At 45.3% G+C, this 24,438-nt stretch overlaps 1 protein-coding gene across 4 annotated transcripts; it reads right to left on the bottom strand.

Annotated features, from left to right (window-relative positions):
• Nucleotides 1-5,792: 5,792 nt before the first annotated feature.
• LOC120402519 (anionic trypsin-like) lies at nucleotides 5,793-12,395 on the bottom strand. 4 transcript variants are annotated; one of them, XM_039533101.1, is made up of 5 exons: nucleotides 12,344-12,395; nucleotides 10,259-10,409; nucleotides 8,332-8,585; nucleotides 7,435-7,571; nucleotides 5,793-6,849 (listed from the first exon to the last, which is right to left on the bottom strand). In XM_039533101.1, exons 1-5 carry the CDS (start codon nucleotides 12,381-12,383, stop codon nucleotides 6,700-6,702), a joined length of 732 nt encoding a protein of 243 aa, XP_039389035.1. In that variant the 5' UTR covers nucleotides 12,384-12,395; the 3' UTR covers nucleotides 5,793-6,699. The 4 variants fall into 4 exon arrangements, with proteins under 4 accessions (XP_039389035.1, XP_039389037.1, XP_039389036.1 ...); XM_039533103.1 differs by lacking the exon at nucleotides 12,344-12,395 and adding an exon at nucleotides 11,598-11,714; XM_039533102.1 differs by lacking the exon at nucleotides 12,344-12,395 and adding an exon at nucleotides 11,660-11,711.
• Between the last annotated feature and the right edge of the window lie 12,043 nt (nucleotides 12,396-24,438).

A 24,438-nucleotide genomic window follows, 5' to 3' on the forward strand; every position in this document is an offset into this window, starting at 1 on the left:
CCCTAATAGATGGGCTTCTAGTCTCTGCCTTGATCTCCAGAGGTAGTGATTCCACATAATTCCTTAGCAGCTTGTCCCATCCCCTAGGCTGTTCAGAATTTCCTGAACACAATAAGGATAAAGGTTTTTCAGCAAGCATCGAGGGGAGATCCTCTCTGCTCCATTAGGTATTCTTCCATGTCTTGACCAGAAACCTTCAAAGTGCACTTTGCAACATTGTTGGCTGCAGTCAGTCTGGGTCCTACACCTTGAATTCCTTCAGGCCAGGTACCTGAGACTTACTCATATCTGATAAAGATTTGTTAATCACTTAAAAATTACTATATGACTCTCTGTGACTGTCTCTGTTGTGGAAATCACCATCAATAACTCATAATCCTTCTACATCCTCATTACAAAGGGGCTGGTGCAATCAAAAGACTGGTGCTAGCAAGTACATTGACCCTGGGGAGAATTGTGTGCCAATGACAACACAGTGGTCATTTTTTCAGGGTTATATAGGCAGCCTTGTTTTGCCCATCAAAGTTGGGGACATCCAAATCCAAATGGGGGGCCTACACCCAAAAGCCTTTTATTGTGTTTGAACCACATGCATTAGACCTAGCTTTCTATTGTCAGTAAGAAGCATCTGCTCCTGGGATTTTTGGATTCTCATTGCACTAAGCTTTCCATTGGCTAAATGATCCCTTTTCCTTGGATAGCTGTGCCAAGAAGTCTGCCCCATTTGGTCTGTTGTTAGGGGTCCTGTGTCCAAGTGGATGGAAAAAGAGCAACTGGGAATTAGAGCACAAGGTATCTGGGAGCACGGCTTGTGACAAAACGGATTGTTTGTTTGTTGTTCTATTTTGTCTGTTAAAAATATCATGCATATTTGTTTGGCTTACCCTGTCATCCCAGACAAAACATGTGTATGTTCAATCCCAAAGGGACCAGAGTTACTGAAGTTAATGGACTCTGGTTTGATCCCTATACACTATTGTTTGTGCTGTCTAAAATGTGATTGTAACTCAGTCCCCGCTGGACAGATGCGCTGATGCATGTGTTGGTTTTTAATGCTCTGTAGCCCCAGAATAACTAGCTCTCTAGAGGAATACTTACACCTTTGTGGATCAGAGAGATTTTTCAGAGGTTGTTATATTAATACAAATTTAGTATACACAGATATATCACAGCCCTTCACCCTTCCTAATTGTTTGCCAGGGCAGCCCCATTATTCACATACATTACATTCATTCAGCAACCCACAAGGAATTTTATGTCCTTACCTAGAACGGTGAGTTTAGTCCCTTCTCCGAAGTAGGCTTGGTAATTGACACATTGGGAAAACACCAGCTCAATAACCAAAGGAGGATGTGGATGGGGGGTTGTTCTCAAAAGGGGAGATCTGGGATTTCAAGGGATTATAAAGAAAAATGGGATTTTCTTACCTAACACAGTGAGTTTTGTGTCTGCACCGAAATAGACTTTATCGTTGGTCACAGTGACAAGGGGCTGAATCATAAGCAGAAGAAAGGGATATGCTCCAGATGATGTGGATAGACATAAGAGGTGTTTACTTTATCTAAAATCCCAGAGATGTGAGGGCCACTCAGCCCTAGTTTAGTGATCATTGGCATAAAAACAGCCTGCATTGCTTCTGTGCAATACTAAGCATTAACTAGAGTACTGTTCGTTAGTTATTGATCCTATTATTGTTTTATTTAAATTTCACACTCCAATTGCTTTACAGACATTATCTAAACAGTCCTCACCTACTCCGGTGAGATCAATACATATTGTCCCCATTTTACAGATGGGGAAACTGAGGTGCCCAAGGTTATCAAGCAAGTCAGTGACAGTGCCAAGAACAGAACCTCTTGGTGACTAGTAGCTCCAGATTCCCAGTGCTGTGTTCTAAGGAGTAGGCAGCCTTTCGCTCTGTAACTAGAGGGTGTACAATATTCTATGAAGTAGTTACTTAATGGGACCTAGGAATAACTATAAAAAGGTGCTTGCAGAGAGTGAATTTTATCCCTGAATTAAAGCAAAGAGCTCTTGATTTCGTCTCCTCTTCTATCAGAGTGCCAAAGTCCTAGGAAGACCCTGATAGAACACTATGGTGTTTCCTAGTAGATTAAAGAAATCAACCCTAAATCCCAAAAATAGTCCTGGAGGTTCAGTCACTGCCATCCCTGAGTTAATAATGAGGAGGGTCAAAAAGAAGCCTTAATCCTGTCACTATGATCAGCCAAGCCCAAAGGATACAGGAAGCTGAACTGGAGACTGAAAGATCCAACGGAGTTTTACACTTAAATCACTATTACCTCTGTGTTTTGCAGCTGACACAGCAAGTCACATTTCTGTCAGGTCTCTGTTATGTTTTGGGTTGTCTTTTTCTGGGAGGGTTTTCACATGACTAATGGGCCACTTATTGCAAGAGGTTATCACACCAGCAAAATATGAAGTCTGTCCTTTTTGCACTGAAATGCATTTTAGGTATATCCCAGCTGAATCTGTTGTGCTGCTCACAAATGTTTTAGCTCCAGCCCAGGATGGGCTGTCCTACCAAACATAAATACTTCCCAGGTAGAATCTGCAGGCAGAGCTGCTGATCTTTCTGTTGCATCCCCGATGGAGTGGAGCCAAATGCTCTAGGTACGTCCCAGGTAGAACTCATGCTGTGCTGCCATCTTCTATATATATATATCAGACCCAGGTGGAAAGTGCCTGTGTGCTGTAATATGGCCTAAGTATGTCCCAGATGCCATCCACATGCCTCGCTACTGCACTTTCTAGGCACAGCCCAGGCAGAATGTGCCTGCTGTGCTGCAGACTGTGCTATATCTGTCCTGGCACATGCTCAAATGGGATACCCCCCAGGGAGGTTTTTGTAAAGGCCTCCCTAGGGAATGTATCACCGTGGGCCCCCTGTCCCCACAACGTTACAATCTCATACAAAAACAATCCCACCCAAAGCTCCACCCCTCCATGACATCAGCCAATCAGCATCAGAGAGCTTCTCTGAAACCACAATCTATTTCCTCAGCTGCTCTGTTACGGCATTTGTGGAGGAAATGTGTGTGTGTGTGTGTGTGTGTGTAAAGGAAGGATTATGTCTAACTATAGCCATCTCTTCATAACACATATTTTTAGCAGATGCCTTATTCCATGGCTAAAATAAATCAGTGACAAGCTTTTTTGTTAGTGAGCTGTTTTCAGAGACAGCTTTTTTCTACCTCCACAGCATTCTGCATGTTCCTTTCGCACCCCTCTGTCCCTCTGCCTTTCCCATTCCCTGTGAGACCAGCAACCCATGTTCAAATCCACCGTAGACCTGCTAGCACTGAGCCAGGAGGCCCTGTGTGCACCTGCCAGATTGGAACCTTTATTCACAGCTTTTCCTGAGGCTTGATATTTTCTCTGAAAACCTGGGCTGTGTTGTACTTGTTTATGCCCAGATTTGTGAGCACAGTGCTAGAGAGACGAGCTAGATTGACAGTCCCAGGAGTCTGAGGCTTCTGTTTATCCTTGGAATGGCAAACCTCTGAGTGTCATACCATAGGCAGTGTCAATGCAGGTTTCTTTCATGCCCAATGTGTTGCAATCCCTACCCTGAAGAGATCTCATCTGGGAACATGAGGGGAGCTCAGCCGCCATCGCCTATTCAGTCCTTCACTTCTTTGCTGAGACTATCAGTAATAGTCAAGCAACAGAGACGATGGTCGATTCTGTCAAGCACCACCGTTATATAGATGTTCTCAGTGGGCCTGAGGTCAGGTCACATGACATCCTGTTTACCTACATCGCACATAAAATAGCCCTTGGAGGTGAGCCCTTCCCCAGAGGCTTGTTTGCAGGGCAGTTGTGATGCATCCCAGGAAGGAAGATGTCATGTCAGCTAACTCTAAAACCTGCACACACTGAGCCAGCCAAGGGAAGGAGCAGACACATGAAAAAGCTCTAACAGAATCATCCAGTAGGGGGCGCACACACTCACACACCCAAAGCCAGTCCAGCCCTCTTACCTATGAGACCAGCTCTTCTCAGGCAGCCAGCGCTAGGTAGAGATACACACACAAGAAATCCTGACATAGACTATTCAGTAGGGAGTAGCTGGTAAGGCCTCAGCAGGTTTGCAGAGGAGAGAGGGGCTAGCAGCAGTACTTAGCATCAGGGCAGGGGGGCCAGCTGGGCATTTGGGTTGCTGGCAAAATGCAGTGCTTAAAGAGAGTGTGTGTGTGTGTTTGGGGGGAGGGGTGCATGCGCGCAGGGGGGTGTCACAAGGGGGTCACAGATTTGCCCTAGATAGATAGATAGAGCGAGCTGGGTTGTTCAGGGGCACACCTTAACAGTCTTACCAAACCTGCCATTCCCACATTTTTTTCAGACACACACTTTTTTAGACCACTTTAAACACTGGCTGGATCTGTGCGTCTCTACAGTAATGAAGGGTTTTCAGCACTAGTGAAATGTAAGCACCTCTGCAGCAGCAAATGTTCTGCACCACCAAAGCTTTGTGCTTCTGCACACTTGGGGGCCACTAACCTGTGGGAACAATTGTGTGTGTGTTTGCCTTTTCAAAGTGGATTACATTTAAAAAAATATTATTTTGGGACATTATCTAACTGCCCATTTGTTGCTGTCTCATCTCTGGACAGTGTGTAATTTATCTGTCTTTGCCTTTCTGTCTCTCTAGGTATTAATACAGGGACCATTATCACAATAGCAAAGTCTCTATAAAACTATGCTTTGATTTTACCTTCTCTGGACTACTACTACTTTATATGTCTGACAAAGTAGGTATTCATCCACAAAAGCTTATGCTCCAATACTTCTGTTAGTCTATAAAGTGCCACAGGACTCTTTGTTGCTTTTTACAGATTCAGACTAACGTGGCTACCCCTCTGATACTACTTTATTATTATTAATAACAACAACTATTATTAGTATATAAAGAGGCATTTGCATGATTTGTATTCAGAGCCCCAGTCGTGCCCCAGGACTGCATTGTGCCAGGTGCTGTACAAACACAGAACAAAAAGACAGTGCCTTCCCTAGAGAGCTTACAATCTAAGTGTAAACCAAGAGAAAACAGATAGCTACAGTAAGTACATGGAAACTATGAAACAATATTGGTCAGCATGACAGGCTGTGGTTTCTGCACAGCAGCAGCATAACCGTTGTCAAGTTTTTTCTAGTCAGGGCAAAGGACAGTTTTCAGGATAATAATGAAGTGACTTTGTGGCTGTTAATGTCCTTAATGTCACTAATGAGCCCCAACCCACAAGCTACCTGTCCTGTGAGATGGAGATCCTTTGGTCAATCACTTTGCTTCCTTTGTTTCCATTTAACTTTGTATCACGATTCCTGTGGATGGTGGTGTCGTCTCACTTGCATGTTAACTTTAAGAGGTAATTCTCCAGAGCGCCAGCAGAGGGAAACCGTCCTCCACTTTGGGTTTGAAATTGTCAAGGTTTCAGATGTATGTGTGATAGTCAGAGGTACAGGAGTGCAAGTGTATCCATAGGCATGGGAACTAAGGGTGTGGGGGCTGCTGCAGCACCCCCAGGTTTTGTACAGGGTCCAGGCCACCGGCCCCATGCCCAGGGTCCCAGCACCACCAGCCCTGCGCCTGGGGCTCCGCTCCTGGCCCCAAACCTTGGATCCTGCTGCTGGCCCCTCGCCCAGCCTCAGCCTCCTTACCCCTGTCCCCCATCTCCCGGAGCCATGGCTCGGTTCTGGTCCCAGCTTTGGGGAAAGGAGGCATGGACAGGGGCAAGGGGGGAGTGACATAAAAAGTTTGGGGACCACTGGCTTTCAGTACCCCGACTATAAAAAGTGTTCCAGCGCCAATGAGTGTATCCTGCATAAATTCAAAGAGGAGACATGGAGAGAGACAGAAAAGGATGAGGAGGAAGAGAGAGCTTCAGTTATGCTTTGTGTACCTTCAGGGGAACTGCTGCAGGCAAGACATCTTAAATCTATTTCAAGGAGGAGAAAGGACCAGAAGTACACAAATAAATGTGACAAAACTGAGCAAAGTGGCGAGATTTCTGGAAATATTTTCTAACAGACCTGTTAGATTGTGGAATGGTCTCTGAGGGAAATGGTGGCCCCATCACTCAAGTCATTTAGAACAGCACTGGACTCAGCACTAGAGAATACACCCTACAGAATGATCCTGTATTGGGGTGGGGGGGAAGAGAACGAGAGTGCTGTTCTGTTGCTTCCTGTGTTTTGTCTCCCATTGTGAATCAATCTTTAGGGCTACCAGTCACCACTTTGCACAAACTACTAAATCTTATTTTAAAAGACCCATGAATCATTTTGTATGTTTAAAGAAGTCCTGGCCATAGTCCATCCTGAAGAAACACAGCCTCCCTAAATTTCCTCCAGCAGGTACAACTGGATCCACTCTCCTGCCTCACTTCCTGAGCTAGTTTTTCATGCAGAGTATTGCTGTGTTTCACTCAAAGGGAGATCACTTCAGTGTGGGGGCAGTGATCCCATTATGCACCATCTACACAGCATTTTAGCAATGAGAGGTGCTAGGGAACCAGTAAGGTGTTATGAATAACCCAGAGGAAAAAACAACAACTGGCACTAAGGAAGTACTTGCTACAGCTAATATATCTTTTTATTTGTGCTATGTTCTTTTCAAAGATGAATTAAAGGGGAGGAAAGGAAATGTCATCAGGAGACCAGCAGGAGACGCATGTCTTAGTTGGCGGCAATGGTCTCCTTGATCCAGTCAACATAGTTGCAGACCTTGGTGTAGACTCCAGGGTAACCCTGCAAAGCACACCCGATCCCCCAGGACACAATTCCTTGGAGCTCACCGTTGCACACGACTGGGCCACCAGAATCACCCTGTGAAGGAAAGGATTTGGGTGTTACAGACATGAGCTAATTCAGGCAGAGGAATCTATTCAGCTAATCGGGAAAAGGTTTCAACTAGCAGGTGAATCTTGAAAGCACTGGTAAGAAGCAGCAGAGCCCATATGCTCTGATATGTCTGATGGGCAGGGAATAGCTCAAAATTCCCAGTTTTCTCTGTTGACCATCACGCACCTAACACTCATTAGCAGTGCCTGGAATAATGCTAATTGCAGTAAAAAGCCTAATATATCCAAATCTGCTGATCTGAGATTGGATTGGAAGCAGACACCTGCCTCTGTCCTTGTTTTGTCCATCCTATTCAACCCAATCAGAGACTGGATTGCATTTATAACCCAGAGGTGAAATTCCCTGCAGTTCACAGCTTGATCCCTTGAGCCATGCAGTTCACACTCCCAAACACACCCTCTAAACTCCTGAGCACATTCTTTTCCTCATCACATCTTGTGGTTAATTCTTTGTAGGTTCTCAGAGTTCTGGCACTAAGGTTGGAACAGGAGGGACAAGAGCAGCTGAGCCCTGACTCTGCAGAACAAGAGAAAATGAAAGGCAGCTCACCTGGCAGGAGTCTTTGCCACCCTCCAGGAATCCCACGCAGATCATGTTTGTAGTGATTTGTCCTGGGTAAGCATCACTGCATTCAGCCTCAGTCAGGACTGGAGAATCCACACACTGAAGAAGCTCAGGGTAGTTAGCTGCCAACACAGAGGAAAGAACAGTAAAATTCATCTTAGAAAGCAGAGAGGCCAATTAATACAAAGACTGGTAGATTTCTGGGCTAGAGAATCCAATAAAGAAGAGGTCAGTAAAAACTATTGCACCATCTGTGAGGAGGACCTCAATTACTAGAATAGAATAACAGCGGTTATTTCAGAAAAGGACTGAGGGACATTGGCAGAGCTGTGTGGGGAGCCCAGAACTGAAATAACAGGGGGCTGTAGGCAGGGGCAGCTCTAGACATTTCACTGCCCCAAGCACGGTGTCATGCCACAGGGGGCGCTCTGCCGGTCGCTGGCTCCGGTGGACCTCCTGCAGGCATGCCTGCGGAGGGTCCTCTGGTCCCGCGACTCCAGCGGCCCTCCCCCTGCGGACTTCCCTCCCTCCCATGCCTGCAGGAGGTCCACCGGAGCCGCCTGCCGCCCTCCCGGTGACCGGCAGAGCATCCCCCATGGCATGCTGCCCCAAGCACGTGCTTGGCATGCTGGGGCCTGGAGCCGCCCCTGGCTGTAAGGCAGGACTGAGGGGCATTGGCAGAGCTGTGTGGGGAGCCCAGAACTGGAATAGCAGGGGGGCTGTTAGTCAGGAGTGAGGGTAATTGGCAGACTAAGCTTGTGGACCCAAAGACTGGAAAAGCAAAAAGAGCTGCAGGTCAAGACTGAGATGTATCTGGGTCCCATAATTGTAATAATAAGATAAGGGGGCTGTGTGTCATGTATGAGGCACATTCATACTCACAGCCACTGCTGAGGGTGTTTCCCCACCCAGAGATCAGGCACTGAGTCCCAGCAGCCACACAGGCAGAAGGAAGAGAGATGGTTGTAACACGGGAGTTCAAGGCAGCTGGGGTTGCCAGCTTGATCAGCATAATGTCATTATCCAGGAGCCATGAATTGTATTTGGGGTGGCGAATTACTTTATCAGAGTTGATGAACTGCTCGTCCCCTTCCAACACATCGATGTTGTATTCACCGAGCCTCACCTGGATGCGGCTGCAAAAATCAACCAGGCAACATGGAGGGCAGTTAACCACAATTAGCATGATAAGATGTGACCACTAGGTGGTACTACATAGTTCAGTGCACTGTGTAGTGATGACATTCAAATTCTATCATAGATCACAAGTGAAATAATTGTGACTGGCTTTCATAATAGTCTTCGTACTGAAATCAAACCAATGGGCCATCTGATGGGCAGGGAATAGCTCAAAATTCCCCGTTTCCTCTGTTGACCATCATGCACCTAACACCCATTAGGGGCACAAGCTAGATGCTTCAGAGTAAGGTCTTAAATTCTCCCAGTGAGCCTAATTCATACCAGGAAGAGAAATTTTGATGCTTAATCCCAAATGGGAGTGACAGATGTCCAGAGGCAGGAGGACTGATTCTTGCTCTGGTTGAATATTTGTTTACATGACACAAATTGAAATTCACGAGCTCTGTCAGTTCTAATCATAAAAGATAGAGATGGGAAATCTCTACCTGTCCAGTAGATCTCCAGCTGTGGCCCAGGGTGAAAAGAATGAAAGGTTCTGAGAACACATTGGTGGAGTGCGTACAGGAGAGGACCCTTCACTTGTGAAATGCTCTGCAGAATGAGTATGCTGGAGAACCCCTGATCTAGACTATCCCCCAGAGTCAGCTCAGGATGGTCCTTACAGTATGCTAAGCTCTCCAGAGCCTTCCTGAACCCAGGAATGGTGACTGGTTTAGTTTCTTTAGTGTTGTGGGAGTAGCAATAACATATTACATTTCAGTAACAAACTTTCATCCCAAGGTCAATTATGTCCCTAAAGGTGGATCCAGTTCTATCCTCAGCCAGTATGAACTGCAATGGCAATTGCATCTGGATACTGAAGGGCACAACTAGGCTCTGTATAGAAAGTATATATAGGGATCACGTCACCCCCTCCACAGATATATAGTCACCCCTAGGGAAGCATGGGGCAGCTGTCTAGCAGGGTTACTTAACACTTTTGGTCAAGAGATAAAGAAGAAGAATGGATCCAATTGAAAATTCTGGGGGAATTAAAGGAGAACAGAAAGTAATTAACAATTTTGGAAATTGGCCTGGACAGATGACTGTCAACCCTACTACAGAGAAAAGTGTTGTGGGAACTTTCATGGTGGTCAGAAACACCTCCTGATACCATCCTTGAGCACTGGGAGCTCACCCTGCAACATGGACAGGGCCGGCTGCAGACCCCAGCGCGCCAAGCGCGCGCTTGGGGCGGCATTTTGCCGGCAGGGCGGCAGGCGGCTCTGGTGGACCTTCCGCAGTCATGCCTGCGGGAGGTCCACCCGAGCCGCGGGACCAGCGAACCCACCGCAGTCATACCTGCGGGAGGTCCGCTGTTCCCACGGCTCCAGTGCACCTCCCGCAGGTATGCCTGCGGATGCTCCACCGGAGCCACAGGACCAGCACGCCCTCCGCAGGCACGTCTGCAAGAGGTCCCCCGGAGCCGCGGGACTGGCGACCGGCAGCGCGCCCCCTGCGGCGTGCCACCCTGCTTGGGGCGGCCAAATTCCTAGAGCCGCCCCTGAACATGGATTTTCCTTTATTGCTCTGCTATCCACATACTGGGCGGGTCTGATTAGATCTGACAAGATCTCAGCCAGAGGCTGCATGGCCACAGGCAATATATAATGTATTAACCGTCACTCACGATTTGTAGCAGTGAGCAGCTGACACAACCCACTGGTTGTTGATGAGAGAGCCCCCGCAGAAGTGGTACCCCGAGTTCAGGGACACCTGGTAGGGGACAGAGCAGGTGTAGCCCCCCACGATTTTGTCATCATCATCAACAGGGACAGCAACTGAGGGAAATGAGGAAATCAGGTGTTAAAAAAATAACTTGGAATCCAGTGATTTGAAATGCAGCGGCAGCTAATGAGCATCAAATTATTTAACCATACCCTTAAAAGCTTTGGTTTACAGGAGTCTTCTCCACATCTCTTGAAGCCCTCCCTCCTCAAATTTTCCATGTTTCATGCCCACCACCTCTAAGGCAGGGGTGGGCAAACTTTTTGGCCTGAGGAACACATCTGGGTGGGGAAATTGTATGCAGGGCCATGAATGTAGGGCTGGGGCAGTAGGCTGCGGTGTGGGAAGGGGCACAGGAGGTGCTTGGGGTATGGGCTTCTGCCTGGCACCCCTTACTTCAAGCAGCTCTGGGGTGGCAGCAGCACGCAGTGAGGCTAAGGCAGGCTCCATGCCTGCCCTGGCCCCCTGCTGCTCCCAGAAGTGGCCAGCATGTCTGGAAGTGGCTCCTGGGGGTGGGGTGGGGCAAGTGGCTATGCTGTGCACTGCCCTCACCTGCGGTACCACCCCTGAAGCTCCCATTGACCGCGGTTCCCCAGTCCTGGCCAATGGGAGCTGCAGGGGGCAGTGCCTACAGGAGAGGGCTGCACACGGAGCCCTATGGCCGCCCCCTCCCCACACTCCACCCCACAGTGGCTACAGGGACATGGTGCCAACCTCTTCCAGGAGTGGCACGGGGCCAGGGCAGGCAAGCAGCCTGCCTTAGCCCTGCTGCACCACAGGGCTGGCAATCTCACAGGCCAGATTGAAAGGCCTCACAGGCCATATCCAGCCTGCGGGCTGTAGTTTACCCTCCCTTGCTCTAAGGCATGAGGCTGTGACAACTATCCTGGAAGAAAGCAAGTTTGGTCTCATCAACTCTGTTCCTTCATTCCCCAGTAAAATAACGATGGAGATTTCTCTCAGATCGCAAAACCCTGAAAGACCTCCAAGTGTTTTATGAACTCATATATATAGAGTAACAAAATGGCCGATGTAGTATGGTGGGTCCTGCGCTTCTTTTGGCGGAGGGCTAAGATTCCACCCATTGCCCCTCATCTTGGGGCACCAAGGGCCCTGCTAGTGGCCTGGGAAAGTGGTAAAGGAGGGAAGCGGGGAAGGGGTCTGGGTTTGCTCCTTACTGTGAGCCCCAGCCCCTCTTAACCCCTGTGGGTTCTTGCCCTCTTCCCCCTTGGGTGAGGTACCTTCGGTCCTTAAATGCTGGGGGAGGGAGTCTCCCTCCCCAGCTGGGCAGGGTCTCCCTTACTCTGATTTTCTGATCTTTGAAGTCTCATGGCATGCCTCCAAGCTCCAGTCCTTCCTCCTTCTCCCCTGACTGCCTGAAGCAGGGGGTTTTATTAGGTTGCTAACAGGGCCTTAATTGACTACAGGTGCTCCAATTAACCTATAGCAACCCTCCCTATTCTACAGGGAACCATGCCTTAATGAGGCTAGGAGTTATATACTTCCCCTCTAACACTCTATCACTGCTCCCTGGCCCTCCTGTATCACAATATAAATAAGAATTACGGCACTCACCGCTAAAGGACTGCCACATCTGACATGAAATATAATAGCTGTTTAACAGTGAACAGAAACAATACACATCAATTTAGGGCAAGAAATGAAGAAGAATGTCAAGAACAATTGAAACTGAAACTGGAATTTTTCGTTTCATTGCAAGGAGACAGAAGTACACAAAGAAAAGACAGAGAGAGAGAGAGAGAAAGAGAGAAGCAAATGCAGAGAAAACGGTGTCTCAGAGAGGAAGCAGAAACTTAGAAGTCTGAAGGGGGCAGAGAAAGGGAGACAGAAGGGACAGACTGAAAGAGAGATAGAAAGAGAGGGAAACCTAAAGAAAAGGGGAAAGCAGTAGGTTTGTGGTAGAGCACCAATGATCCCTGGAGAGCATCAGAGGATCAGGAGAATTAAACTGCTTTGCAAAACTCACCTGCTGCCCCTAAGCAGGCAAGAATCAGGAGAAACTTCATGGTGTTGCTGTTAGTGAGCACTGTCAGCTGTGATAAGTTTTGCTGAAGAAATCACTCCACTTTATACCTCTCAGAGAGTGTTGTCTCCCCAACCCAAGGTCCCACCAGGTTCTCACTTCCCACGGTCTTACATCAGTTCAGACAAATATAGTTACCTTATTGAGCTAAAAAGATAATAAAGTGACTGTGGGTGCCACAGAGACTGTAACAAGCATTTCCTGAAATTAAAAGAGCAAATGTCCAATTCCATACAGCCCTGCCAATGCCCTTGAGTCCTTCCCTGCAGCCCCCTGCTATGCCAGTCCTGGGCTCCTGTGATGAATGTGAAAAATTGATGGCAATATTTTTATGGTCCATAGATGTAGCTTGGTTTCCCTGTGAGCTTTGTATTGCCGTACACCAATGCCTGGTCTACACTATGAGTTTATATCAAATTTAGCAGCGTTAAACCGCATTAACCCGGTACCCGTCCACACAACGAAGCCCTTTATATTGATATAAAGGGCTCTTAATACCGATATCTGTAATCCTCCTCGACGAGGGGAGTAGCGCTGAAGTCGGTATTGCCATTTCGGATTAGGACAATTGTGTGTCCGCAATTCAACAGTATTGGCCTCCGGGCGCTATCCCACAGTGCACCATTGGACCGCTCTCGACAGCAATCTGAACTCGGATGCACTGCCCAGGTAGATAGGAAAAGCCCTGTGAATGTTTGAATTTCATCTCCTGTTTTCCCAGCATGGAGAGCTGATCAGCACAGGTGACCACGCAGAGCTCATCAGCACAGGTAAGCATGCAGTCTGAGAATCGAAAAAGAGCTCCAGCATGGACCGTACGGGAGGTACTGGATCTGATTGCTATATGGAGAGATGATTCCGTGCTAGCAGAACTCCGTTCCAAAAGATGAAATGAAAAAACATTTGAAAAATCTCCAAGGCCATGATGGAGAGGGGCTACACCAGGGACTCAGTACAGTGCCGTGTGAAAGTTAAGGAGCTCAGACAAGCCTACCAGAAAACCAAAGAAGCAAACGGAAGGTCCGGGGCAGGGACGCAAACATGCTGCTTCTACGCTGAGCTGCTGCAATTCAAGGGGGGTCCACCACCACTACCCCACCCCCGACCGTGGATTCAGAGGCAGGGGTAATCTCAGCCATTCCTGAGGATTCTGCAGACAGGGAAGATGAGGAGGAGGAAGAGGAGGACGAGCTTGCAGAGAGCACACAGCACACTGTTCTTCCCAACAGCCAAGACCTTTTTCTCAGCCTGACAGAAGTACCCTCCCAGCCCTCCCAAGGTGGTATCCCAGACAATGAAGCCATGGAAGGGACCTCTGGTGAGTGTACCTTTGTAAATATAAAACATGGTTTAAAAGTGTTGGAGAAAAACTTAGTTCTCACTTTTTGTTTGGGTGCAGCAAAATCAAATACTTTATTATTTCTCCAGTAATTACAATGGAGGGAGAGAGTGCCATAGGACACAGGGTCACCCCAGTCCCGGACAGGTCTCTCAACTGGTAAACAATTACATCAAGCCTTTATACCTTTGTTACAGACAATTTCTAGCAATAATACAGATGGTAAAAAGCAACAAATACATTTTGTTTATACATAAGCTTTTCTGCTATCTTATTTGTCTCACTACTAAGAAAAAGCAAGCCTGCATATTTGGTTATCAATGCAAGGTCGCAATAACTTTGTACACAGTTCACTCTGTCTCACATTATCTTGCTTCTACAAATCTCACGTCATTAGGGTTACAGTATAGCCTGACTCTTGCTAACTGACTAACATGCATTAAAATCCCCTTCAAATCCTTATTAATTCTTTCCCTGCTTCCACACTCCCCCCTTTTGTACTTCTAGTACAACAAATATTTCAAATCTCAATTTGCATTAAACCATGGATTTCAGATTCTACAGCAGATATGTCAACCTTAGGGGTTTTCATGGGATGTAATGACAATGCATGATTAGCATGAACATGAAAGGTATTATTACTATCATTATGTTTTTTACAAAAACAACAACAATAACATAATCCCCGCACAGGTCTAACTAACAACACGACAAACAATAACATTCCCATAGAAATAAAACAATGGGGTTGTTGTACAGTTTTGGTTACAAAGCACAATACATCATACGTAGTACATAAAGTAGACACTCTATAAGCTGTATGAAAGGCATTCTGTTCAGCATGATATATATTCTGAAGCATATGAATTTGCCCATGCGATTCAGAGATTCTTCGAACCTCTGGTAACAATGAAAGCAAATTTTGAAACCGATCAGGCACTACTCTAGTCCAATTAAAATATACCTGAAATCTAAGAGCTACTTGCAACATTCTATCTGCAGGCCAGTAAATGATATGATTGCCTGCAGCAGTGGTAAGATTAATATGTATATCTTGTAAAGTGGTGGCATTAACGTACACACAGCTATCATTAGCTTGAAAAAGTGGGTGTCCTGTCAGGGTAGTTCCTTGACCTCTACCCTCCCAGCAAATATTGTCATAAACAGTGACAACTTCCCCTGGCTTCAGTTTCCATATACACTGAAGCTGTGGTGGTTCTAACGGCCAAAATGTCCATAGATTTCCTAACCCCATCCAAATATCAGCTGTAATCCCAGGAGCACTAACTAAAAATCGATTAGGAGTATCAGGCAGTCTCACTTCCCAGATATCTCGGTGAATCACCCAATCCCACATGCATCCTCCCCATGGACCCGGCAGGATTCGGTATGTGGGAGCCCACACCCCCTTAACCGGTCCATATGCTTGGAAGGAGCACTGTGAATGTCCACACTTCCATCCAGAAAGTATCCAAGTATGTCTGCATGACCACAGATCAGATGGTACTCCTGATGCGTCTGTAAGGGCAGTGGGCCAAGTCTGGTCTAGATCCCACTGCAATGCCTTCCCAGCCTCAGCGATATTCAATACCATCGTTGTCAGTAACTTCTGGGTCATAGAACTAAGGGTGGAAATGACATGTAACTCACCAACTCCAGCCTATACTTAAGGTAGCTGAGCTTCAAAAATAAGGCTAGTGGCCTTTTCTAGTTGGCCCAATTTCTTATCATGTTCATGGCCTTTAAGAATAGTCCAAATGGCTACGACACTATTAGCCCCAGCCCACAGGGATCTGCTCAATGTCCTCTTATTCCAGGTTCTCCGTTGTGCTAATCTAATGGCAGCCCCTTGTGAGCAATCTGGGTATGTAAAAGTGATTTGAAAACTGGATAAGGGCAATGTCGTTTAAAATCCAATTAGGGAGGGCAATACATACTGAAGGATTTATCCAGAACACAGGGCGCAGCCTGTAGAATAAACCCCAAAAGCCAATTAATACCACAGTCCCAAGCATGGGTCCCACAAATTTCTTCCTGCCAGTGTGTAATTCTTTGTTTATTCACCAGGGTCAGTTCTCAATGTCCTTTTTAGTCAGTAATTCCTGGTCTATGGCAATGTCAGTGGAGTGAGTGTTTCTTCTTCTTTCCTGAAGCAGTTGTGGTTCAGCATCCTACAGGGGAGAGTACCAGGACATCATCCCGTAATGATTTGCTTTTTCTACAAAAGTTCAAAGGCACAGTAGGTCTGTCAGTGGACAAGGGAGAGGTTGCTAGTACGTCACCTTGTCCTTTTTCCTGCTGTCCAGAAGCACAGTAAAACTAGAAAAAGGAATAGGCTAATCATCAGTAGGAGAATTCTTCTGAGGTGGAGGGGTCTTTTTACAGTAAGAATCATGGGTCCAAGCAGTCAGTCTGTGGCACTTCACAGCGGTGTCGGTAGTCAGCAGGACTTGGAAAGGGCCTTTCCAGCGTGGAGCCAAGGCAGTCCTTCGTTGATGGATCTTTATGTAGACCCAGTCTCCTGGTTCCAACGAGTGGCAAGGTTGCACAGGATCCTTTGGTAGTGCTTCCATCACCTGTGTATAAGGTGACTTAACACATTTCATTAGTGCCTGACAATACTTAAGCATTATGTTATCCAGCAAATGAATGTCCATCTGAGCTGGGGTTAGTGGGGGTGCAGTTGGTAGTCGCATTGGGTGTCCTGTCAAAATTTCATTAGGGCTGAGTCCAGTCTTTCGATTGGGAATGGCTCCCATACTCATCAGTGCCAAAGGAAGGGCATCTGGCCACTTTAAATTCGTGTCAGCACAAATCTTGGCCAGTTTATTTGTTTAAAATCCCGTTCTGGCGTTCCACTGTCCCAGCAGACTGTGGGTGGTGAGGGCAGTGAGCTGCACATAACACCTGTACAATCTGTCCAGTAAAATGAATTCCACGATCACTGTTGATACTCACAGGGATGCCAAAACGTGGCACAAAATCTTTAAGCAAAATTTCACAACAGTCCTGACATCTGCTTTCCTGCAGGGAAAAGCTGCAACCCAATTGGTAAATACATTAACTAAAACTAATACATATCCATAACCACAACATTTAGACATTGAAATAAAATCAAGCTGAATATTTACAAAAGGTCCCAAGGAGGAGGGTGGGCTGCCCGCTGCACACCAATTTCGTTTAACTGCAGCAACCATCCCCCCCTTTCCTTGGTAGTCAGCCAAGTCCTAGCCGTGAGCGGTGTCCTTGACTGGGGCCAGCGCATGTTAGCTATTCTCTTTTTCTCCCTTCATGGCTCTTTTTTTTCTTTTAACCTACAAAGGAAACCTGTACTCTTTACTTATACACCATCTTTTATACCATGAACACATAAACATTACTGTTATACAGTACATTAGTCTTATTAATCAATGTATGCCACATATACCCTTTCACTAAAATAACCTTATTACAGAACTTTGGAACAACAAGCCAGGACAAGCACACCCACTTTGAGAAGTTCAATTAATATAACCTCTAGTCCAATAGCTTTCCACCAATCCCAGCCCTCTGGCTAAAAGTCTGAGGTAGCCAGAAGGATCCCTTGTACAATATGGGGAGTGGGTTAACTTTTCATGTCCTTGCTTCCAAAGACTGTCAGTATGCAAATTTTAACAACAATTCTTGTAGTAATGACAGAGCCGAGTCAGTCAGTCTGTTTCCGTGGAGCCGCCCCCAACGGGGCTGTCCACGTCTATTTATTATAAATGGTTATATAAATCATGCTATTATACACATGTACAAACTAAAGCCAACATCTCGCCCCCTTTCCTGGTTGGTGCTTTTGCACTATGTACTCCAGAAATACACACCTTATCAGCGCTTAATCTATGTACCTCCTGACCGGAAGTGTGGGGGGTGTGTGGGAACCATTTCAGCCGCTCTAAATCCGGGGGCGGCATTCCAACCCCCTTAGCGCTTAGGAAATGTAACGTTCCTACAAATTCTAATTAAAAATATTTGGCCAATGTAGTTTCTTTCTCTTATTTAAGAAAATGTATTAGACTTTAGTATATCACATTTTTTCTGATGTAACCAAACACTTTGTATTCTAAGTTGAACAAACAAGTATCTGCATTTCAATCCAACATTTCCGCTTGATTTCAAATCAGACCATCCCATGAAAATATTAAACACAACAATTCTGGCCATGAGACAAACACCACAAGACAGAACATAGAACACACAACATAATTTTGACTGTGCCAGTAAATCATGGTACGTTGAATGCTGTGCAGCTGGCATTAGTTTTCTTTGATTATCTGAAAGACAAAAACAGAGGTCCACCCCTTCTGGGCAGTTAAATACTTAAACTATACAAATACTCTTGTTGATTCTAGGCAAAACAGAGGAATTACCCCATATTTTCTCGTATGTGTTTCTTAGACAGCCCTGGTTCAGCGGCCTCTACCTTATCAGTTAGTTAATTTGCATTAACACAGATGCTTTCTGGCTTGCTTTTTTTACTTTTAACTCCTGCTTTTAAACACTGAAAGAAAACATCACCACTTATAGTGCCTTTAGAGCCTAATAAAATTTTCATTACATAGCACTGTATATATTCTTCAACTGATTTAACAAAATTGTTCATAGCCAAACGATTGCAATCTAATAATTTCTTTGCCTGAATTTTTTTACAAACATTTCAAAGACACCAAAAACTTGTCTCTTTAGCATTTTTACAAAGTTCAACTGCTGTTCCCTCCAGCAACTACAGAGTCAACTTTTCACTTTCCTTAAAAATCACTTGCTTGTCTCCCAACAATCACTTTTATCAACTCAAGTCACCATTCCAAATATCATCTTGAGTATTTGAAATCCTCATGCTTATATTCACTTACTCCTTCTTTCCACTACACACTCAAAAGTTTCCAACCTGTTTTCCAATCTCTTTGTCTGTTGCCTGCCCATCTGGGCCCGATCCTTTTTTTCTCGCTGAATCGTCCCTTCCATTGGCACCAATTTGCTCCACTACCAGTTTAGCTAGGATGGTGAGCTTCTCAACTAGCCCCACCCTTCTGGTCTTTTCCCCAAAACATTTCTACTCACAAGACTACCCGAGTCCTCCCTTGTAAGGCTTGCCACCTGGGCAAGAATACATGGCCATTGGGTAAAGGCCATTTACTTAACACACAATCCAAACCCCTTTAGGGGGTCTACCCAGAGACCCACCCATTTGTCTGCTGATGCTTAAACAGAAAAGAAAATTACACAGAAAGCAGAGAGAATTACAGTCTAAGCCAGATTTTTCTACTTCTATTACATTGTCCGTTACAGGGGGCGGGACAGAAAGATCTCAATACAACCTCAGAGCTTCATCACACACGGCTTCCACCCTGTGGAATTACGAACGAGAAGTTCAGTTCCGCCCACACACCCAACGCCCAAATGAACAGAGCAGAAAAACAACAGTAACCTGTTAAACAAAACAGAACAAAACCAGATAGTGTTTCCTTATTCTATTAGGGCTCACCTATAATCATACAATCCTTATCATATAACATCAACAATACCAAACAAAGCAAACATAAAATAACAAGGGTAAAACAGATAGATGGTGTAAATTCTGCAGGGCTCCCCCATTATTAATTGCTCACCAAACTGTGACAAATTTCTGTTATCAATTTATCCCTCATGTCAGGTGATCAGACAGACTGACACTGCAGGAGGTTGAGGGAAGAAAACACACCATATAACCAAATTTTAAAGCTTCATTAAAAATAATAAAACAACAATGGAGAGTGTTGGGAATGCTCCTACCTCACACAGGAAAAATATGAATGCCCCAAGCCTTAAGCCACTTTAATACTCACACATGTCTCACTGGAAAGTTAAGCTTTGCAAATATAATTCCAATTCTGTAACTTGTACTGCCTTTGGTTTGCCTCTGTCTCTATTTTCCACAAGCAGCTGGGGCTGAAAGCAGTTTTTCTTTGCACTTAGCATAGTCCGCACTGATTCTTGACCTTGAACACAAAACAACTTCTCCTTTATCTCTGGGCTAAGCCGAATTTCAAATTAACCCGTTCCTAGACAAATTGCTCACACTGTGTCAGAGGCTTTTCTTTGGTGATTAAAAGCTCCTCTGAGATATATGATCTGATATATTTAAAGAGTATGATTACACTCTTTAAATATATCAGAGGGATAAATACCAGGGAAGGAGAAGAATTATTTCAGCTCAGTGCTAATGTGGACACGAGGACGAACGGATATAAACTGTCAGTCAGGAAATTCAGGCTTGAAATTAGACGAAGGTTTCTAACCATCAGGGGAGTGCAATACTGGAACAGTCTACCGAGGGAAACAGTGGGGGCGAAGGACCTCCATGACTTTAAGATTAAGCTAGATAAGTTTATGGAGGGGATGGTATGATAGGATAACGGGCTTAGTCAATAGGTCAATTATGTGCCTGGTATGATATAACCTTTTCCAGAGGGTTTGGCTGGAGAGTCTTGCCCGCATGCTCGGGGTTCAGCTGACCGCCATATTTGGGGTCGGGAAGGAATTTTCCTCCAGGGAAGATTGGCAATGGCCCTGGAGGTTTTTCGCCTTCCTCCGAAGCATGGGGCAGGGGTCACTTGCTAAGGAGTGGGTGGATCGGCTTATGTGGCCTGCATCTTGCAGGAGGTCAGACTAGATGATCATAATGGTCCCTTCTGATCTTGAATTCTATGATTCTATGATTCTATGATCTTATCTAGATTGAAGATACCTTTTAATGGGCACTGTTTAGATGGATTTTCACGCATGTGAAGATTCCAATTCTCTAAATACCTGCAGGTTTTAGGACCATAATGTACGTACATGTAATATGCTGGGGTACCCTTAGGGGGTGAGGTGGAATGTTTAGACTGTCCCTTACCCATGTTCCACTTACACACACAGAGAGGGTGCCCTGTCCGCGCTAGTGGCTCAAAAACTAAGGATCTTTCCCTACAGGGCACTCACACAGGAGAGACTCACAAGGAAGACTATGACTCTCCTACACCTCCCTTCAGCAAAGAGCGTCGGCTAGTCTCTGGGAGACGGCGCCGCTTACTCTAATTGCATCCAGTGAGATGATCAGACTGTCAGTAGCCCACACAGAAGGGAAAGGGGAGGGAAGATGGGTTCACACACTCCTAGACCCAGGCAGCTTCCTCGCCGGACTATGCCAGGCTGAGTCAGCCCACCGTGGGTCGGATCTCCTAAAGATCCACTAGTTACCGGACTTGCGTTAGAGCAGTCCTGATCATGAGCTTCCGCTTCACAGGGTACTCTGGGCATCTTCCGATAACGATCACTCACAGTGGTGTACACACACACACACACACACACACACACCCCAAGGCCTCTTTTTTTTTAACCCTTTTTTAACCTTTTTATCTCTTTTTAAATTTTTTTTTTAAACCACGATGCATCTTTACCTGGTCCGGACCAATACCATGAGGCGGTATGACAACCCTTCTTGAGGCGGTAAAAACCCCTCAGCACCGGTGCATTCTAATGCATTTACCTATGCATTACCTTATGCATTTACCTATGCATTTACCTTGGCCAACTCAGCAGTTCCCAGTACTGCTATAAACTAACCTTATTGGGGCCTCTCCCCAATACCACTTTGCATCTGATCCTGTTGCACAGTCAATAAGTTCAGATGGCGTGAGCCCAACAGAGACAGACGTCCTCACGGAAAGTCCTCCTCCGATACCCCAATAGAGATTTCAAAAGGTCTCATACCTCTCATGTGGCGCCATGGGGTTCGAAGGGGAATGATCCGTAGTAGCCGTCTGTGGGTCCGTGGGCGTTGCCATCCCGGACGAGCCCCAAAATTGTCGGAGAAAAACTTAGTTCTCGCTTTTTGTTTGGGTGCAGCAAAATCAAATACTTTATTATTTCTCCAGTAATTACAATGGAGGGAGAGAGTGCCATATGACACAGGGTCGCCCCAGTCCTGGACAGGTCTCTCAACTGGTAAACAATTACAGCAAGCCTTTATACCTTTGTTACAGACAATTTCTAGCAATAATACAGACGGTAAAAAGCAACAAATACATTTTGTTTATACATAAGCTTTTCTGCTATCTTATTTGTCTCACTACTAAGAAAAAGCAAGCCTGTGTGAAAGTAGAATGAATTATATTGTAAAAATAAGAATGGATTAAAGAAATGTTGAAATACAGGTGCCAGGAAAAGAAACATTAGGCATAAACAATGGTGCTAATGGCGAAACATTAACAGAAGATGGGTAATAGTTAAGTAAGGAAATAAGATATGCATGCCTAGCCCAGGTAAATTTATCTAATTCTGCTTCCTTTGTTATCTTGTTAAGTTCTCACCCTTTTATCTGTATAAATAAGATAGTTTGTGTCTTGCATGGTGCTCACATTATCTGGGTGTTATTAGCAGAGCGCTGTGCTAATAAAACAGAGTGGTCTGACAAACTGTGAGTCCTGAGTCTAACTTTGACAATTTGGAGGTTCCACCGAGATGGCAACCGTCTTCACTAGGGCTGTGTGATTCCTGACTGTTTTTGTAGGACGACCGTGGCAGCCGGCACCTGGGCATTTGGCCCGAGCGGTCCTCCACCAGAACAGAAAGGTGCACGACCACAGTGAAGTCTACGCCATTGAACCTGTTGGTTCCCACTCTGTTCTGGTAGGGATCCCGGGATCTGACATCAGGAATCTGGTCAGGTAATTATTTCTGTGTTTTGTCCGGACTGAGGACTGTTCTGTCTCTGTGTCTATCCGTCTTCCTGTGGAGTGTTTGAGTCTGGGTGCCATCTCCGTCCGGGGATCGCCAACCAAGGGGTTCCTGTCCCTGCGGTCTGAGTGAGTGGAATCTGCACAATTGCAGCCGCACCACACTTTGGGTAAATCCCTGGGTGTGAAAGCAAGGGCAATTGAGGCAGTAGCCTGTGGGCTCCTTTTGTGTGTTGCACCGGGCATTGCTCTCACGAACCCGAATTTCCTTCTTGTGCGATTGGTGTGTGAAGTCCTCCTGTATGGGTAACCAGACGTCTAAGTCGGGACAGTTCCCTAAACGAACGCCGGCTCATTTTATGTATTTAGGATGGGTCCAGACTCCTGTAAGAAGGGTCCGGACTCCTGTAAATTTCTGGAAAAATGGTCTAGGCTAACTCAGGGGGATCCCAAAACTCAGTGGCCACTGTTAAAATCTTGGAACAAGACCGAGTGGACGTCTTAAAGGATAAACTTGGCCAACCTAAAACTAAATTGGCTAAAGAAGAGGTTAATTGTTTCATTCAGTGGTGGGAAGAGGCAAATCGTAGCTGGACAAAATAAAAAAAACTCGCCTCTCTCAAATATTCAAATAATAAGTTGAAAGCTTTATTAAAAGCCTCCTCTCCCACCACCAGACCGAGCGCTCCCCTTTACCCCGTTCTCAAAAACCCACCCTGGATCGTTCCAACCCCCTTAATACTCCCATCTCATTGTAAAAAAGGACAAAAAGCCCCTTGTTCTGTTCCCCTTTGTTGTCTGCCTCAAAAAAATGATTCTTTAGTGTTCCACTACCAATTCAGCAAAGAAGGTGGGCTCCTCAACTAGCCCCCACCCTTCCTGGTCCCTTTCCTTGAACATTTATTTCAAAATTGTGAAGTGACCACAATATCACTCACAAACAGTTCATTGGAAAAAAAGCAGGATCGGGCCCAGAAAAGCAGGCAAGCAACAGATAAAGAAACTGAAAAACAGGTTGGAAGCCCTAAGGGCATAGTGTTGGCAGTAAGAAAAGCAGTAAGTGCAGGCATGAACCCCTGGAACAATACTTAAAATGGTGAAATCTGAGGTGATAAAGGTGTTATTTTGGGAGATAAACGAGTGATTTAAGGAAAGAGTGAAAAGTTAACTCTACAAAGGCTGGAGAGAATTAAGCAGTTAAACTTTGTGAAAATATTAAAAAGGACCATGTTAAGGAGAGAGAATTCTTGGTTTCTTTGCAGCCATTCTGAAGGGAAAATGGGCCCTTTTCCAAAAGAATGCCTGTAAATAATCCAAATATATATAGAGCTATGTAAAAACAAAGCAGTGTAAAGGAATAGAAAATGTGTATATATCTATTTGTCTGTGAAAATATGTAAAGTTCTAAGAATCTAAACCAGCACATCTGGTTTGTAAAACTCCTGTTTTGTAGGTGTAAGATAAATTGGTTTTGTTTTTGTTTTTAATGCCACTAAAAATTCATTTGACTCTTAATTCAAAGTTGCAAAACTGACAGACCTTTTTGCAAGACACAGGTAATTAGTGTTGTTTGGCTTTGGGATTTAGCATTTAACCCTTAAGGGGTAACTTGATTCTTTATAAAATTTAAAATGTTTTTTTTTTTTAATAAAAACCAAGTTATGGCTGCAATAAGGCAGTCAAAATCAGGAGAATAGGGAGAGATTCTGGAGTCTTGTTGGTTGTTGTTGGGTTTTTTTTGTGTAACAATAGCAGATAAGAGCTGTAGTGAACAGTGCCCCTCTGAAGCAACAGCAGAGGTGAGGTGCATAAAACAAAAAGAAGCAATGTTAAAAATATTGTGAAAGTAGAATGAATTATATTGTAAAAATAAGAATGGATTAAAGAAATGTTGTATGTACCTTTAAGCAGAAATAAGAAATGTTGAAATACAGGTGCCAGGAAAAGAAACATTAGGCATAAACAATGGTGCT

This window comes from Mauremys reevesii, linkage group 1, assembly GCF_016161935.1.
Source record: "Mauremys reevesii isolate NIE-2019 linkage group 1, ASM1616193v1, whole genome shotgun sequence".
Lineage (NCBI taxonomy): Eukaryota > Metazoa > Chordata > Testudines > Geoemydidae > Mauremys > Mauremys reevesii.